The sequence below is a fragment of the Pelobates fuscus genome, chromosome 1 (genome assembly GCF_036172605.1).
Source record: "Pelobates fuscus isolate aPelFus1 chromosome 1, aPelFus1.pri, whole genome shotgun sequence".
Lineage (NCBI taxonomy): Eukaryota > Metazoa > Chordata > Amphibia > Anura > Pelobatidae > Pelobates > Pelobates fuscus.
This window is the reverse complement of record NC_086317.1, coordinates 101960598-101980191: the sequence shown is the minus strand read 5'-3', so window position 1 is coordinate 101980191 and position 19594 is coordinate 101960598. Positions and strand designations below refer to the sequence as shown.

The following is a 19594-nucleotide window of genomic DNA, read 5'->3' as shown; positions in this document are numbered from 1 at the left end:
TTTTGTATGGAAAGCCAATAGAGTAGTTTAAGGTCATACTGAGAGTGCTTTGGTCACAAAATGATCAAGGTTTACCAATCAATATTCTAGAAGGGTCATGGACATAATATAAGTATAAGCGGTAATTGTATTTTCTTTTTTTGCACTTGTACAAGAAAGGTGTGATATGATGATGCTTTTACTAGTGGACATGCAGTACGAGATAATGAAGTTTCAGTGCATAGTCATAATATTACATACAGCTTGAAAGGTCATGTCTGTGATTCTAATGGCTACAAAGCACAGGTTCTATGTGGGCCAATTATTACATTCATATAGCTTTACAATACCACACACTGCCACTATCCTGTTCATTGAATAGTTTTCTTGATAAACTTCACATATGGGCATGTTATATGTTAGTGCACTGCAAAAGCTTATTACCTATGGAAGATCATGTCACCTGATATAGTTTATCCCACCCCCCCCAAATATGAAAGGTAAAACTTGGTATCAAGTGAAGTACATTTCTTCTTTTTCATGAAAAGATAGCATTGTCATTGAATTCAGCAATATATATTTGTACAGAAAATTGCATCCAGTAAATTTGGTGTGTCATCCTGATCTCCTCCTCCTCCTCCTCTGTTGGGGAAATTGATGTACTTTTGGTTCCCGTGCTGTGACAATCTTAGGCAGGACCCCACATGACAAAAGGAGCTTGAATGACCCGACAATTAAATTGATTGTACCCTACATTTTGGCCCTTCACTGAATGGCAAATTTCCCTATTGTAAAAAGGTCAATGCCATCATTACTCTTCTCATAGAACGATATTAACCAAGAGAGCATCAGTCAGTCTATATCGAACATGGTAATTAGTGGGGACATTAAAGATGGGAATGGGCTTATTTCTGGATTTGTATTGGATGGTATACAGCACAAACTGAGTGTGGATACAGGAGATTTGTTTTAGTTTTGCAGAATGGATTTGTTTGAAATTCATATGAGTGCAATATATGTTTTGTATGGTGTCCCTGGCCATTGTGGTAAAGGTGTAGACAGTGGCAGAGTGGGTACTAGCATGGTACCTCTGTGATATGAATTTTGTAGTCGAAATCCACTGGAATGCTTTAGCTGGTCCTGAATAATTTTACATGGTAGTTTGTGCCTTATTGTGCACTAGAACTTTGACCCTCATTGAATGGGGTTTTCATATTTGCTTTAGGTTTCTGTGCTTTAGAAGAATATACCGGTCGCACACTATTGTATCTTTGTAAGGTGGCAATGAATACTAAAACTCTTCAATCTGCTGTTTTGAGGTGGGGTGGGTGGGTGGAGGGGGGGAGGGGGGAGGATTCCCTTCTGAAAGAGGCAATGAATCCACCTACAAGGGTTCAGAATAATTTGTTTAACTTGACTATTATATGGAAAATCACTATTCTAAAATAAGTCTCAGTGGCATGACATTCATAGATCTCTTTTCCACTATTTATTGCATGTTAGGATTTGAAATCAGTTTGAAGGAATGGAAATATGAGCATGTATGTATATTGTTTTGCTTGCTTATTCATTAGTTGCTTGAGAGTTCACTTAGTGCCCATTATCATGGAAAATGTTTCACTGAATTTTACTACATAATTAACAATATAGTGTTTGCATTTGTAGTATTGATAATTTGTTAAAAAGTAATATTTTTGTAATATTTACTTTCTTAGGCAGTCGTAGTATTGCAGTGTTGTACAGAAAAATGTCAGCTAACCTTTATTATGTTTTCTATTTTTAGTCTTTGATCAATTAGATCTTGTCACTTACGAAGAAGTGGTGAAACTGCCAGCATTCAAAAGGAAAACACTAGTCTTATTAGGTAATATGCTGTTTGTGTGTGTGTGTGTGTGTGTGTTCCTCAAACTTGTGTCCAAGAACACTTACCATATAAGGTATCTTATTTTTTTTATTTTTTTTAGGTGCACATGGTGTTGGTAGGAGGCACATAAAGAACACCTTAATTACAAAACATCCGGACAGATTTGCATATCCTATCCCTCGTAAGTAACCCAAAAGAAAGAGAAAATACTGGTCATATGGCTGTCTTAAGCAAGCACCTACCCTGTACCTGAGAACATTTGGACTTGCCATGATCACTATAACTTGCTCTGTGTCTTCACACAAACATGTTGTCCTTATGGATTGTGTACATCTTCTCCGAACAGTCTCTCCTTTGCCAAGGATTTGCACTTTCTACTTGCATACTCACATTGTTCTTCCCTGTTGAGTAAACAAATTACAAGCAAAGGGAACACCGCGGCATCCTTCATATAAAGAGGCAAAACAGTAAACACAAATTATAGGGACTGCAAGTATAATAGTTTTGCAAAAGTGACATTTGTGTCCCAAGAACCACTGAGGCCAATTATGGTCCATATTGTTCATGCTAGGCCTTCCATTGTCTTTCCTGTCCCACAGGTGGCCCTGTTATTCTGTTTGTTACTCCATGGTGGAATATAATAAATGTGGTAACGCATATTGTGTAGCTAAAGAAAACATTCCACATCTTCAATCTCTAATACTACTCACTACTCCTTCATTATTCTTATAATCTGCAGTGATTGCTGCTACCACTCTTATATTCCTTAGCACCCGTTTTTTTCTCACACATCATTCCTGTGTGGTCGTTTAATGGCTTTCTGTTTACATTAAGATTTAATTTAACAAAGTAATTACACTCCATATTATCCTCTTGTCTAACTCCCAGTTACCCAGTGTTGTCTATCTTGACTGTAAGGTTGTATATTTCATATTGTTTTTATACTCACTATTATTTTACTTTACAGATACAACCAGACCTGCAAAGAAAGATGAAGAAAATGGTAAAAACTACTTCTTTGTGTCACATGACCAAATGATGCAAGATATATCCAACAATGAATATCTGGAATATGGCAGCCACGAAGATGCCATGTATGGGACTAAACTGGAAACAATACGAAAGATTCACGAGCAGGGACTTATTGCAATACTTGATGTTGAACCTCAGGTATGTCATAATTGTAATAGTCCTTTAAAAGAAAAACACGTGTATCCCAGTCTGTTGTTAATGTAACTGAAACAATATACAAACGTTTGGTTTATATTTTGCTTAAGTTACCTGTGGATGAGGCTAAGAAAGCTGCTTAAACAATGGAAAATAATTGGCTTACTGATATTAACTATTTGCCTTTAAAACAGTCCTGATATTTAAATAAACAGCAACTTGAAACAGAACATGTTACTGGAAGCAAAAACATCACATAGAACCACAATCTGGAAAATAACGCTGTGTGCAGAAATGACATCTGTTGTATAATTTAATTTCTTCTCCATACTCTATGCAGAAAGCGTGAAAAAGTGTTTTAAAGCCACATGTGTGTATGTTCTTCCATCTTGTTCTACTTCCATCTTTCAGCAATACTAATTGTACAGGGGGTGAGATGATGGAACCTTTTTGGGATCATTATGAATAGTGATCAATCCATGACGCACAGCTTTTTTTCAGTTTGTGAATTCTATGAGAGGGCAGTGTTCAGGCAAATTGCATAATGTGATGGCATGCCAGTGAATATGCAAGGTTAGCAGTCTGTATGAAATAATAACCTGCATCAAAATGGCGATCTATGGTATTGGTTATAGAGATGATGGGATTCATGGATAAATCAGTTAGAGGACCACTATAGGCACCCAGACCACTTTAGCTCAATGAAGTGGTCTTGGTGCCAGGTCCATCTAGGATTAACCCTGCCTGCTGTAAACATAGCAGTTTCAGAGAAACTGCTATGTTTACATATGGGTTAATCCAGCCTCTAGTGGCTGTCTCACTGACAGCCGCTAGAGGCGCTTCCGCGCTTCTCACTGTGATTTTCACAGTGAGAAGACGCCAGCGTCCATAGGAAAGCATTGAGAATGCTTTCATGGACTGGCTGAATGCGCGCGCGGCTCTTGCCGCGCAGTCAGCAGATGATGTTGGAAGGCGGAGGAGAGTCCCCAGCGCCGAGGGAGCCCGGCGCTGGAGAAAGGTAAGTGTTTAACCCCCTTCCTCCCCCTTCAGCCCGGCGGGAGTGGGACCCTGAGGGCGGGGGCACCCTCCGGGCACTATAGTGCCAGGAAATGAGTTTGTTTTCCTGGCACTATAGTGGTCCTTTAATGCACTATTTTGTATTCATCTTCATACAATTATATGTCCTGTACCTGTATTTTCTAACAGATTACATCTGATGACATTTTCCATACTGTCCTTTCCTTATAATTTTAAACTATAAATAAACTATAAATAATATTAATCTCATTATTACTGCTACTTAATAATTTTACTGGCAGCTATTTTCTTACATGATTTAATGTCAATATTCTTTTTTGCTCTGTAGGCTCTTAAAGTACTGAGAACAGCTGAGTTTGCTCCCTTTGTTGTCTTTATTGCTGCACCTACGATTACCCCAAGCATCACTGAGGTAAGAACATTTTCCACATGTTCTTTTTAACTTGGAATCTAATTTAAAAAAAATGAAGTTATCTATTCAGAAACAAATGAGGAATGCATTGCTAGGCACAAAATATCACTATAAGGGACATACTGCATATTTAATATATGCAGTGTTTGTGTTATATACAATTATTTTTTCAATGTTTACATTATTTAGTCACATTGCTTTTCATGTCCCTATTGCTTGCTTGGTAAAACTTAAAGGAACACTCCACTCCAAAAATGGGTGGGGGTCACTATTTAGTAGATATACCCCACAATAAAAGCGTTTTTTGCTGCATGTTGAAATTTGGGGTATATCTAAAAAGAGCTGGCAAAAACAGCAGTTTTTTTGACTGCAACCATGCAAGCCTTCCCATTCTTCCACAGGAGAGACCTTCAGGCTACACAGGCAAATAAGCAATCACACTCGCTCGTGTCTGCTCACGTACACTGCAAAAGCAGTCAGGAAGAACGCTGGTCTGATGTGAGGTCTATGAGGAGAAATGGACGAAAAGGCAGGAACTCTCAAGTAGAGCGAGTCTCCCACTTATGTTGGCTCAGATTGACAGCCGGGGAGGCGTTTCATACTTTATTTATAAAAGTGCTGATTTCTCATAGAATTAAGCACTTTTATAAACTGGGATTAAAATAGGATACTCCTCATCTATATAGCACGTTCACAAGCTGTAGTGCTTTATGGGTGTGGAATGGTCTTTTAAAGGACCACTATAGGCACCCAGACCACTCCAGCTCAATGAAGTGGTATGGGTGCTAGGTCCATCTAGTGTAAACCCTGCAGCTGTAAACATAAGTTTCAGAGAAACTGCTATGTTTAAATTAGGGTTAATCCAGCCTCTACTGGCTGTCTCATTGACAGCTGCTAGAGGCGCTTCCGCGCTTCTCACTGTAAAAATCACATTGAGAAGACGCTGCCGTCCATAGGAAAGCATTCAGAAATGCTTTCCTATGGACTGATTGAATGAGCGCGCGGCTCTTGCCGCGCATGCGCATTCAGCGCTGACGTCGGAAGAGGGAGGAGAGTTCCCTAGCGCTGGAGAAAGGTAAGTGTTTAACCCCTTCCTCCCCCTTCAGCCCGGCGAGAGTGGGACCCTGAGGGTTGGGTGGTCCCAAAGACCCTATAGTGCCAGGAAAACGTGTTTGTTTTCCTGGCACTATAGTGGTCCTTTAAGACTGCAGTTACTCAACCATTAAGAAAACCCTTTCAAAAGCCCAAGGATATGTGGCTAATGGAGGCCACATATTGGCCCCAGAGAGCAATATAAACCATGTCTGCCGCCTACTTTCTATACCCACTATGAAACAAGAATATCTGTGCAGGTATGACCGTTATGCCATATATATGGCATAAATACATGGTGTGGTAGCTGAGCTAGGCATGTTCTTTGCTATTACTTGGGGAGTGGGGAGGTAAGGGATACTAGAAGTGGTGGAGTTACAGGTTCCCCTGTTATCTGGAATTCAATGGCCATTATTCACTGAATAGCCTGATCTATTTGCCCACTCAAACAGTTACCCAACTGCTCTCAATTCATATTTTGCCCATTATGGAGAATTGAGGCCAAGACACTGTGGACTGTTGTAATTTAAGTTTTTACTGTACGTTATACTACTACTATATATTGTTCTGTATTGTAGTCAAATGCGCTGTGAACCAGTCATTTTATGGTGATTTGGCTTAAAGCTAATTATCCCAGGTCTGCTACTAATTAGCTCACAGAGCATGCCTCATCTTTTAGATGAAGACATGTATTGTAATATATATTGTATTCTAATGAATAATTCATCTACATTAATTTAATGTAACCAATTTACATTAATTAAACCAAATATTTTATGGTGTTTCATTGTAGCAGGATTGTAAGGACAACCAGTCACAATAGTCCACTTTAAGCAGAAAATTATGTTGGATTATACATTACACTATATAAAACCAAAAACAATTGCTTGAAAGGGATGCGTTTAAAGAGTCTTCTTTATCAAAGGAAAGCTTGATTAAACTGGATCATAAATTCTTTGCAAACCTTAAACCACGGTATGATAGCTTTCAGATGTTTCCCTGGAACATGAAATATTTTATATAATTTGTTTTTGAAACCAAAACACTTTTCTTTTGAAACCAATACACTTTTCTTTTATATTTTTGTTTCGTCAAGATAGTGTTTGATATTTTTTTTATACTTTTTTTATTTTCTTTCTTTTCTCGCATGCTGTTTACTATTTTTAGTTATTTATTTTTTTAATTTCTTAAATCACAAACTTTTCTTTTCCTTTTACTTGTACACTTGCAAAATTTGCTAAGCTTCCACGATGGTGCAGAAAATTACCAGTAAGTACCAGAGAGGACCTGACCCTAAAGAAAATTTACTTTACATACTTCTACTTGTGTAGTTTTTAAGTAGTTGGATAAGGGGTGTTGAACTGCATCTCTGCTAATGTTTGTTGGCTTCAAATCCTGTATTTCTTTGCCAAGCCATTTCTGGAAGACAATTATGGACATTCTAGTCCAACAGGTGGTAGGTGCATTTTGACACCCCTAAGGTAGATGCTGCTTTATTTGATTTGTCTTTTGCTTTAAAAAAATATATTAAAGGGACACTATCAGACTACTTTTGTAATCTTTTGAAACTTATAACATCTGAAATCTGCTGTCATTACTATAAAACTATATGTATAATGTTAAAATTAAAGAAAAGAAAATGTTTTAAACACTTCAATAACTTGCATTACCTGTGTTTAGTTATTTACCAACACAAATGTGTTATTTTTTTACATTTGTGTGAGTTGTGAATTATCTTAATTTTAGTTTACATTAAGCTGCTAAAATCTGCTGAATATGTAAACCCTATTATCACAACATATTGACTGTTTGTATCTTCTAATTAATGTAAAGGTATGACTGGTATAAAGAAAAGAAACATCTTGGTTTTTCTTGTAACACATTTCCTGCATCTATTCAGAATTATCTCTGTTATGTTTTAGCAGTTGACTCGTGTGATTTTCTTGACCGGCAAAAAAGCAGATTTTTATGTTACACAAAATGCAATTATTATTATTTTTGTTTTAATTAAAATTGATAGTGTCCCTTTAAGTAGTACTTTTTTCTCTCTCTCTTTTCTTTTTAATGCTTTATTGCAGGTGAAAAAGCAGTTATATGTATTGCACAAAAGAAAACTAATCGAAAGAACATATATATTGGAATGCACCCATTTTACAATGTAAATGTGTCTATAATTTAGGCTATGACTTAACGTCTCATATAACCCTACTAAGATGTGTGATACAAACTTGACTGCGAGTCAGGGGAGTCAAAGCACTTTAGTCAATATCGCTCATGTCTAGTGTTAGGATACAAGAAACCACATACTCTTATGGTGCAAGATAATGGAAACCCTAAACAAATAGGTTGTGTGAGGGAGATGAAGAAATAACTGTATTAAGGCTTGTACTGTCAACATACATTATGAAATAGGCAAGTAGCATCATCAATAAGATATTGAAAATACAATACCAAAGTATAAAAATATTTTTATATATATATATATAATATTTGTGTTTGGGGCTTTTATGAATTTTATATAGATTAACTTTATTATAAAAACAATGCAATTTTAAGGTGCAGCGGCACTAAAACAATGTGCAGCTATAGTATCACCCAAGTGTGATGTCACTCCCAAAAAATGTAATCTATACCCTATACTATAGGCCTACCAGGGGGATTGACCGGGTATTCTAGGGAGATGAAGAAATAAATGTATTAAGGCTTGTACTGTCAACATACATTATGGAATAGGCAAGTAGCATAATTAAGAAAAAATTGAAAAGACAATACCAAAGCGTAAAAATAAATAAGTGTGTGTGTATGTATGTATATATATATATTATAATTATATTTGTGTTTGGGGCTTTTGTGTATTTTATATAGATTAACTTTATTAAGTTACACAACATGTATGTAAATAAACTCCTACTTACATGCACAACGTCCAATTCATTAATTCCAACTAGCCCTTATCTAACACAAAATAATCCCTACTATAGTGAAGGTACTATGTACAAACTGTTAATAAGCCGTAATGTAATAAGCAAAGCAGTTGGCGGCGTGGGAACCTATATTAAGTCTGGATACCAGGGAGAGAGAAACCATAAATGTCATTACCTACATGGCAACAATTTAAAGGAACACTATAGTCACCTAAACAACTTTAGCTTAATAAAGCAGTTTTACTGTATAGAATAGATTATTCCTCTGATGTTTCACTGCTCGATTCACTGCTATTTAGGAGTTAAATCACTTTGTTTCTGTGTATGCAGCCCTGGCCACACCTCCCCTGGATCTGATTGACACAACCTCCATGAAACAAAAAATGGTTTCACTTTGAATCAGATGTAACTTACCATAAATTATGTTATCTCCTGCTCTGTAAATTGAACTTTACTTACACATAGAAGGCTCTTGCAGGGTCTAGCAAGCTATTAACATAGCTTGCAATAAAGTAAGGATAAACATTAGATGACTCTTTACAGGAAGTATTTAGGAAAGCAGTGCAAGTCACAGGCAGGGAGGTGTGACTAGGGTGCATAAACAAATAGATTTAACTCCTAAATGGCAGAGAATTGAGCAGTGAGACTGCAGGGGCATGATCTATACACCAAAAATGTTTCATTAAGCTAAAGTTGTTTTAGTGACTATAGGGTCCCTTTAAATCCCAGCAAAATATGCACAAAGTAAATGCAATTGTAGCAATATGCGGGCGGACTGCTAACAAGGCAGAGGCAATAATAACCTTCATGTTATTAGCGGTCTTGCTCATGTAGTAGGAATTCCTTTATGTAGTTTTTTTTTTTGTGTGATCCCTATAATCATAAAGCCCATCTATTTAAAATACACAGCGTTTGGACTGTAAACTTTGTAAGAAAGGTGAACTGCAAAAAACAGACGAAGTTTATCATGTAATAAAAACTACATTTAAATTTTTGCTCACTAGCACTGCATATGCTAATGAAAGTTCAGGAGCATTTTGAAGGTTGTGCTTTCCATTTCTCTGAAAGTCTTATAATGAAAATCAAGTATCCTCTTAGCCTCAGGCAGCTGTAGCCTGCTGAGGATTTCTGAGTACCTCTAGCTCCACATGATGCATTTTATTTTTCCCCTCTCTTCTTGATGTCACGCCAATCTATTGAAGGTTTTTTTTTTTTTTTTAATGTTTATATGCATATAGAGATTTTTTTTTTTTTTTAAGACAGTCATAAGGGATGGGAAACAGTTACTTGCCTCATAATGATGATCCTTGTTTTTTTTCATCCAGCTCACTTATACCTTGCAATTATAAAATAAAATTATGGGATATTCTATTGTACACATCTCTCTAGAAGGCAATGCAAATAAATAATCTTAGTAATTTAAACGTTGGTGATTAAGGTCTTTTTGGCACTTTTACTTTGTGTTCATTCCATTATCATTTAAATCTTCCTGTTTTAAGTGGACCTATAGACAGTATATAAAATATTTAAAGGAGATATAGGCATTTCTTCTGATACCGTATATTTATACATAAAACAACATTACCAATTAATTAAACATTACAATGGGGGAGGGGGAAATTCTTAATTTTGCTAATAATAATATCAACACACAGTGCAATTAAACAAAACTTAAAATACAAGCACTTATTAGTCCTGATTGTTAAAAGGTTACTCCAACCACCATGACCACTTCAGTCATTTGAAGTGGTCATGGTGGTAGGCGTCAGTATGTGCAGTGTTTCAGCTTGAAACATTGCACATACTGAGATATCTGTACACATAACATTTGCAGCCCAAAACTCTGTTCCAGGCTGCCTAATGTCCATTCTGTGCATAAATTATGTCTGTTTTCAGCACGCACTGCACAAAAGAGGAAAGCTAGCTCTACTTCCCTCCTTGTGGGCACTTTTTTTTTTTTTTAACACCTTCCCATCACTGGCTCGGAGCACATGCATGTGTTGTTCTGAGCCAGCGAAACGGTCCAATCACAGGCTTCTACATGAGATGCCTGTGATTGGAGCACATACAGCCCTGTGACGTCAGTAGGGGGTGCAGAAGAGCATCCCCAGAAACTTCGCTGCTTGTTGGATTTCAGGTGACTAAAACCTTTTTTTTGTGTGTGCATAAATTAGTGTTGTGTAAAAATTAGACAGACATGCTTATTTTGCCACGACAGCAAATACAGGCATTTCACAAGGTATAATACTGTGGCATATAAGAGAACTGCACACTTTTAAGTAACTAACAGGTTAATACAGGTTGTGTAAGAGAATGGTAAAGCATTAAGTGTGATTGAAGGATTGAAGCTCGTGTAGGCTGACATTAACTTTGTCAAAGAAGAGAGAGTTATATAACATGCTTAACTATGATTCACTCTTGAGTTTGGTAGCCACTGGGTACTTAGGTTTACAAAATATGGAAATTGCATATTTTAAGATGGTGGTTAAGCTAGCATTCTCTTCATGAGCCGAACCAATAGCTACTGCAGTGACAGGAATGTCGGCGAGGTCTGGGATCTATGCTTCCAAAGCGTGGGCCAATCTGGCTGTTTTATGGCACTGCAGATATGATATTGCATAGAGTTAATTACAGTTTTTGTTTTTTGTGGTTTTTATATTCTTTATTTTTGATGTGCATAAAATAACAGAGAAGCTTGCAGTGCCACAACAGCAAAGTCAAACACAATAATTGCACACTGCGTAACACAGAAGTATGGTATGAAATAACAGCGCAATTTTAAGTAAATATTAATGTTCAAGCTAGGGAGACATGTCTACTCGATGGACCAAAACTAGGCTTGTGCGTAGTGAGACATGGAGAGACAAGTGTTGAGCATAACTTAATGACCACTGGTCTCCATCTTATCAGTGTGATACTGCACTAAATGATATAAAATTAGACAATAATACAGTGTCAAATTAATAAACTAAGATACATCTACTACATCAAAAGTGAGGCTGGTTTGGCCCAGAGCATTCGCTATAATTAATGAGGACCCTGCATAGTTAAGTCAGACTGCCATGTATAAGCAAGCAAAAAGGCACAAGAACCCAAACTAGAACTGACAGAACTTGGGGAAATTAACTAAAGGCTACGCGGTCAGGTCATGCATTGAATCAGTGGTGAGTAAAGCAAGTCCCCACGGCAGTTCCCGGCATTCAGCCAATGCCCATCCTGGAGGCCTGAGCTGTGAGCCTGAAGTTAAGCTGCAGCTTCATTTGAATGCCGGAACCCCATGGGCAACAAAAGCCATTTCCCAGCTCTCTGAGGGTGATGCAGGCCCAGTGGCAGCCCCCAAAGGTACCAGCCTGCATGGTTTACTGCCCCCTTGGGCTGGTTGGAGGCTTCCCAGGTGGTTGCTGTTGCAAATACGGAGGATGTCTCCTCTTTCTGCTCATTCTCTGAATGGGCGTTGGTAAATTTGCCCCCGGGACTCTCACTGAGGCGCCAGCTGCGTTTTCCCTCTTCCTGCTTTAGCCTCTTGCTTTGCTTGTAGGCTTTCCCAGAATGCGGCACACAGGCAATCTAATCATTCCAGGAAACTGCAGAGGGGTTGCATCTGATGTGGCCTCCAGTAGCCAGCATGGTACAGTCAGCTGCCATTTAAGGCAAGTAGAGTTAAGTGCTCCTGTGCACCAACACAGGGACCCTGTTGCGTCTAGCCAGTCGAGGGACAGTGCAGTAGAGGACCGGGATGACCCCCACCGGTCCAGGGTAGGGGAACAGAGCACCAAACACAAGATACTCCTTAAAGAACTCAATCTGGGTCAGAGCCAATGTGTTCATATTTGAATACATGAGGAGTATTATAAAAATTGGCCCCATAAATTGTTATATCGATGTTATGGTAACTTTCTGTTGAGGAGCTCAGCCATGCTGCTTCCAACTCCCTCAGCCTCCAAGCCCCGCCCCACGCCATTACAGTTTTTAAAGCTGAACATTTGCAAAATTTGAAGAAAGTCTCAGACAATATTTATTTACTGTCAGTGACAAGAGCTTACCAGCTTGAACAGAAACTGGTGTTTTACCATATTATCTGATGAACACAACATGGTTTTCTTCCTTCAATGAAGATCTCATGAGAAATCATACTTCTACCAGTAATTATTTTATTTTTGGATAAATATGTCTAGGAGGTATTTTTAAGTAGTTCAATTTAGTTGAACATAGTAACATACATTTTGCCCAAATGAGCTTCATTACAGGGACATGCATCACTTTGAGACACAGTTGTCACATTCAAAAGCTTTATTCTTGAATGAGACATTTTCCTCTCTGCAGGCTGCAGAAAGCAGGTAAGTATGATTGTATTTTTCATATTTACTAGCTTCTTTCTTGTGCTTTCCACACCTGGTCTAAGGAATTTCTTATTTCCTGCTCTTTTCTAAAGCATGCAGGAGCCTAGTGTGTGATTATAGTTTAATTTACAGAACTAAGTTAAGATTGAAAATGTATTTTTTTTTTATACAGGCTGTGTCAGTCACAGCCTGGAGAGGTGTGGCTAAAGCTGCATGAACAGAAACAAAAGTGTTTTAACTCCTAAATGACATAATTGAGCAGTGAGACTGCAGGGGCATGATTTATACATCAAAACTGCTTTATTAAGCATAAATTGTGTGGGTAAAAGTGAAAATGAGGAGGGGGGGGGGGGAGAAGGGATGAAGAAACTCTTCTAGCTGAGAAGGATGTCCCACAATGCAATCTGACCAAGTTTAAAAATGTTTATTACATACTTTTCAATGTGTCTTGTTTTATTTTGGTTTATTTAATTGTGCACTAAAAATTCAAGTGATGCATGTCCCGTTAAACTGTACAATAAGCATTTGTATTTTTTTTTTCATTGCCCCTGTATTTTTTTTATACTGTTGGATACGACTTGCATTTCCCCAGAAAAAGTTTTTGTTATGCATACAATGTTAAATTACTTCCTGAACAGACAATATCACAAGTTATTTTGACTTCTCTTCCAGAATGAACATAAAAATGCCTTTAAAAAAGAATCAGTCCATTAAATTAAAGGAACACTATAGGGTCAGGAACACAAAAATGTATTCCTGACCCTATAATGTTAAAACCACCATCTAGCCCCCCTGGGCCCCTCATGCCTCGATAAATATAGCAAAATCTTACTTGTATTCAAGCCTGAAGCTGTAGCTCTGCATACTGTTTGCCTCAGAAAAACAAGCTGTCTGCTGACATCACAAGTGGTGGCCTGATCCAATCACAATGCTTCTCCATAGGATTGGCTGATACTGACAAGGAGGCAGATCAGGGCAGAGCCAGCACAATTAAAACACGGCACTGGCCAATCAGCATCTTCACATAGAGATGAATTGAATCAATGAATCTCTGAGGAAAGTTCAGTGTCTGCATGCAGAGGGGGGGAGACACTGAATGTTTGGATGCATTTTAGGCAGCCGTGACCCAGGAAGGATCTCTAACAGCTATCTGAGGAGTGGCCAGTGAAGTTATCACTAGGCTGTAATGTAAACACTGCATTTTCTCTGAAAAGACAGTGTTTACAGCAAAACGCCTGAAGGTAATGATTCTACTCACCAGAACAAATTCAATAAGCTGTAGTTGTTCTGGTGACTATAGTGTCCCTTTAAGTTGATATGGTGCCAAGAGGTCCCTGGCATTTCCTTACCTGTAGGAGTTAGACATTCACACACGGTTTAACCCTAGGAGCGCAATTCTTTGCTGTCCTCATCGACATAGTTTCTAAAATTCGGCTAGAGGAAGCAGACATCTGCTGGCAGGTGTGCCATTGATTAGAGCCATCAGCTAATACTTTAAGCCAATCAGTTGCCCCACATTCATAATAAAGTATTAACCTTGGCACCGTACCAACTTAATTTTAAAGAAGTTGTGTTGACACTCCCTTTAACCCCTTAAGGACCGAGGACGGTTCAGGACCGTCATCGACATTTTTGCATTGCCGACCGAGGACGGTCCTGAACCGTCCTAACGGTCCAATGTACTTACCCGATCGCCGTTGTTCCCCCGGCGGCGATCGGCGGTGCTCCCGTTGTGGGGAGACTGCCTGCAGCCCAGACAGTCTCCCCATGGCGGATTAGGACCCCTGTGGCCATGTGATCGCCCAACAGGGCGACCACATGGTCACAATAGGTGTCCTAGTCTCTGCCTGCAGGGGGACTGTCTGTGCTGACAGGCAGTCTCCCTGCTTAGTGTAAAATCATAAAAAAAATAAAGTTTAAAGTTAATAAATAAAAATAATAATTATATATGTGTATATATATATATGATATATAGACGTATATTATATATATATAATATATGTCTAAATATCATATATATAATGTCATACTAAGTGTATTTTTATATTAATATGTACATATATTAATATAAAAATACACTTATAATTAAATTACACACGTGTATATATATAATATATATAATAACTATATATATTGTATATATATTATTATAAACTACAAATAATAAGTAATTTAAATTAAACTAAAAAAATTAAAAATAATAATAAAAATTTTAAAAAAAATTATATATCTATACGAAATTTTATTCTAACTGTATTTTGATATTAATATATATATATTTATATCAAAATACACTTAGAATGAAATTGTATATATATCTATGTATATATAAATAAATAAAAAGAATACGAACTATTCATATGTCCATATACAAAATTACATAAATAATTAAATAAATATACACGTAGACTTCAAATATATAAATATGCATATATATTTAAATTCTACGTGCGTATTTATGTAATATTTTTACATAATTAATTTATTTTATTGATTGCAATTTAAGGGACCTGCCTGCCAACCCAGGCCGAAAGTCCAGAGAATTTAATTTGCTATCACTGTATTTTACCCTGTAACGTTCTACGACACCCTAAAACCTGTACATGGGGGGTACTGTTTTACTCGGGAGACTTCGCTGAATACAAATATTAGTGATTCAAAACAGTAAAACATATCACAGCGATGATATTGTCAGTGAAAGTGACTTTTTTTTGCATTTTTCACACACAAACAGCACTTTTACTGATGATATAATTGTTGTGATACATTTTCCAGTTTTGAAACACTAATATTTGTGTTCAGCAAAGTCTCCTGAGTATAACAGTACCCCCCATGTACAGGTTTTATAGCGTTTTTGAAAGTTACAGGGTCAAATATATGGGTCATATTTTTACTTTGAAAATGGCCAGGTTGGTTACGTTGCCTTTGAGAGCGTATGGTAGCCCAGGAATGAGAATTACCCCCATGATGGCATACCATTTGCAAAAGTAGACAACAAAAGGTATTGCAAATGGGTTATGTCCAGTCTTTTTTAGTAACCACTTAGTCACAAACACTGGCCAAAATTAGCGTTCAATTTAGTTTTTTACTTTTTTCACACACAAACAAATATGAACGCTAACTTTGGCCAGTGTTTGCGACTAAGTGGCTACTAAAAAAGTCTGGACATACCCCATATTGAATACCCTGGGTTGTCTACTTTAAAAAAAATATGTACATGTGGGATGTTATTTAGCGATTTATGACAGATAATAGTGTTACAATGTCACTATTGATACATTTTAAAAATATAGGTTTTGAAACCGCAATATCCTACTTGTACCTATAGCCCTATAACATGCAAAAAGCATGTAAACACTGGCTATTTTTAAACTCAGGACAAAATTTTGAATCTATTTAGCAGTTTTTTTCATTCGCTTTTGTAGATGAGTAAAAGATTTTTTACATAAAAGTCAAAAAACATGTATTTTTTTCAATTTTTCATCATATTTTTTCATTTTTTAAAAATTAAATTAGATGAGATTATATAAATAATGGTATGTAAAGAAAGCCCTTTTTGTCCTGAAAAAAACAATATATAATTTGTATGGGAACAGTAAATGAGAGAGCGGAAAATTACAGCTAAACACAACCACCACAAAAGTGTCAAAAAGATGCCTGGTCGCAAATGTACAACATCGCAAAAAAAGTCCGGTCCTTAAGGGGGGGTTAAGTAATAAAATACTGGCAAATGTACATTCTATTACATATTTGTCATGAACAAAAACATTTAGAATGGCTGCAAAGACTTTAGTGAAATACCCCAAATGCATGTCAATGACGGATTGTCGGCAACAGACATAGAGGTATATAGACTATAAAAGACATTTGAGTTTGTTTTGGGGGGGGGGGGAGGGGGGTGTCTTTGTCAACACCTATTTCTAAGACATCAAACCTGTATAATGTGGTTTGTTTGTTTTCTTGTTAAAAGTATTTTTAAGAAAGTATCCGTTTGGAAGGTTTGAATGAGTTGATTGTCCATTCTTCAAGCATTTCATTAGGGAATACTTAACTTTGAAAACCAAAGGAGGAAAAAAAAAACATTCTTGGTCTTGCACATTATGTATCCACTTTGTATGTAGATCTATAGTTTTCGTAATTAACTTTCTTATATTATTTCAATTTTTCTTGCAGGATGAATCCCTTCAACGCTTGCAGAAGGAATCTGAAATCCTCCAGAGAACATATGCACACTACTTCGATATAACAATTATCAACAATGAGATTGATGAAACTATTAGACATCTGGAGGAAGCCATTGAACTTGTGTGCACAGCACCACAATGGGTTCCAGTGTCCTGGGTCTACTAGATGACTTTGAAGATCACTGTCAACATTTTATTACTTCAAAACCACCTTGTGCAGTACTTGGAGAAACCTCTTGTTGACACTGTCAACAGCTCTTGGCCCCTAGAGACTACCTATATGTAGTGTGAGCTAAATTTATAATTATTGTCATGTCCTTATAGATGGAAAAGAAAATTTAAGCAAATTTAACACTAATTTAAAGAGACAGTATCCCTTTTTAACCTCTTATTTCTCCTAGATTGTATTAAATGTACCTTTTTAAGATATATGCATAATTCAATCCTTTGGAATGCTCTATTTTTGGAAACCATAGCTTTTTTTTGTTTCAAAGGCCTCTGAAAACTGCACAAATGATATGCTGCTTTATGTGATTTATTTTATTAATGCGTAAAATTGAATATTACTACACATTGGGTGGAGCAGTTTAAAGTCTTAATTCAGTAATTGGATAAGCAAAGGCTCTATTTAATTTATTTAGGCAAACAGCCTTCACCTTTTGAAATCTTATATTCCACATGCTCTAATGGCCTTTTTTTTTTTTCTTCAAAGTCATGAAAAGCCAATGTTTACCACACCATAGTTTTATTTGATACTGTCTCTTTGAAAAAAATCTGTAAACAATATAGAGATTTGAAATTGGGTCTTAATGCATGTGGACAGTCGCAAGCGTTTATACTGTTGGTGTATCTGTGTTGAAACAAAACTGTAACCTACTTACAGAAACATACATTCCGTTCATGGGAAACCGTACCCGAGAAAATAAAATACAATTATTATAATCAAGTTGTAAACCTATGCACATCCCTTGCATTTTGGGCAACTTTATAAATAGTAAAACACAAAAGAGAAACTGATTTTTATTATTAATCATGTAGTGAAATGTGTTTGTAATTTTGTGTCAATTTAATTTCTTATTAAAGGGGAGGGTAATAATTGATTTTGCCATTTCAGATCTGTGTTGTCTGAGAGTATTAACATTTTAATTAAGTTGAAGCAAAAAGAAAACTGCATTTGGGTGTGTGTTTTTGTTTGGGGGTGTTTTTTTTTTTTGTTTTTTTTTGTTTTTTTTTTTTTTCTTTCACATGTAATTGTTTAGAACAAAATGCACAAATGTTACCAGCATTCTCTGCAAGAAGGCTGCGGATCTCTTAAATTAATATTCCAAGAAATCTTAATATAGTCGTGTAAATCCTTTAAAAAAAAAAAAGAAAAAAGACAGATGACTATAGACTGACCAATATTTTATTTTGTATTTTTTAAATATGATTCCTTGTGTGTTCAGCAATTCTATGCCTTTGGGTCATTCATTTATTCACAGATTTGTTAATGTGGCTGGGAAATAAATCTGTCTTAATTATGGTGACACCGTGGATGATTGTATAGCTAGTTTTAGTTGTTTTCATAGTCCATTTTGACAAGTTATTCGTTTATTTTATTTTTTACTTCTCATTTCCATTGTCTCATGCAATCATAAAAATATAAAGCACAAAATGTACATTTTATGTCTCCATAAGACATTGTTGGTTTGTTTGTGATTTATATTCCTGTACTTTGAAGTTGATCCAAGTAATAAACAAAACTGAAATATTGCGTAATCGAGAAATATGTGTAGGTAAAATAGTGTTAACAAAGTAAAACCCCTTGATGGTACTGTAAAGGCTCTGAAGCTTAAAAAAACCTTGAAAGATAACACTTTAGGACAGCAGACTACTGTGTCATTTGTCCAGACACCACACTCAACAGTTGTTTGCTGTTCCTAGACATTTAATTTGTACTAATTTTGTTGCTTTTACTTATTTTTCTCCTTTTTTTATCATGTTTATTACACCTTTGTAAATTTACAGGATCACTGTACAGTAATATAACAAAAGTAACATAATGTTTTTCTCAAAAATCATTGGTTAGTCTGAAAGATTGTGGTTATCAAAAAATGTTATCGCTTCGAGAATACAAGTATGAATAAAATCAAATATATTTTATTCTGTTCGATTTTTTTTTTTTCCAGTCATGTTTTGTTGTATTGTACTGCACATATGCTACATGAATTATGCCTGTCATAGAGCTTGCGGCTTTCCACAATTGTTCTTGAAAGCTGCCACCAAATTTAATCAAAAATAGTGATTTTGCTGGAACCTACAGGGTTTTTCTGGTTTTTTTTTTTCCTTCGATAGCACAGTCAATAAGTTTAGTAGACCATCATGTGAAACAGACTATTATATTGGGATTATGTAGACTTTTTTTGTGTGTATATATATATATGTATGTAATTTTATTTTTTTATTAGGTAGCGTCTTAATGAAAACCCAAATTGAAGAAAGCAAGAGGATATTTTTTTTTACCGGAAGTAACAAATAATCATGTTCCCCAATTATTTATGCACCTCATTTTCTCTTAGTCTTTGGATGTTGCTGATAGATGTCCAAAAGCTGGA

General features: G+C 36.3%; 1 protein-coding gene across 9 annotated transcripts in view; it reads left to right on the top strand.

The window, feature by feature from the left end:
• CASK (calcium/calmodulin dependent serine protein kinase) overlaps nucleotides 1–19142 on the top strand; it is a 303425-nt gene extending 284283 nt beyond the window's left edge. For 5 of the 9 annotated variants that reach the window (XM_063450135.1, XM_063450133.1, XM_063450130.1 and 2 more), the window contains 5 exons: nucleotides 1763–1843; nucleotides 1944–2024; nucleotides 2811–3013; nucleotides 4377–4460; nucleotides 16990–19142. In XM_063450135.1, coding sequence (XP_063306205.1) covers nucleotides 1763–1843; nucleotides 1944–2024; nucleotides 2811–3013; nucleotides 4377–4460; nucleotides 16990–17166 — 626 coding nt within the window. In that variant the 3' untranslated portion in view covers nucleotides 17167–19142. The remainder of the gene's footprint in view (nucleotides 1–1762; nucleotides 1844–1943; nucleotides 2025–2810; nucleotides 3014–4376; nucleotides 4461–16989) is intronic. The other 4 variants (XM_063450136.1, XM_063450134.1, XM_063450138.1 and 1 more) reach the window with 1 other exon arrangement.
• The last annotated feature ends 452 nt before the right edge of the window (nucleotides 19143–19594 follow it).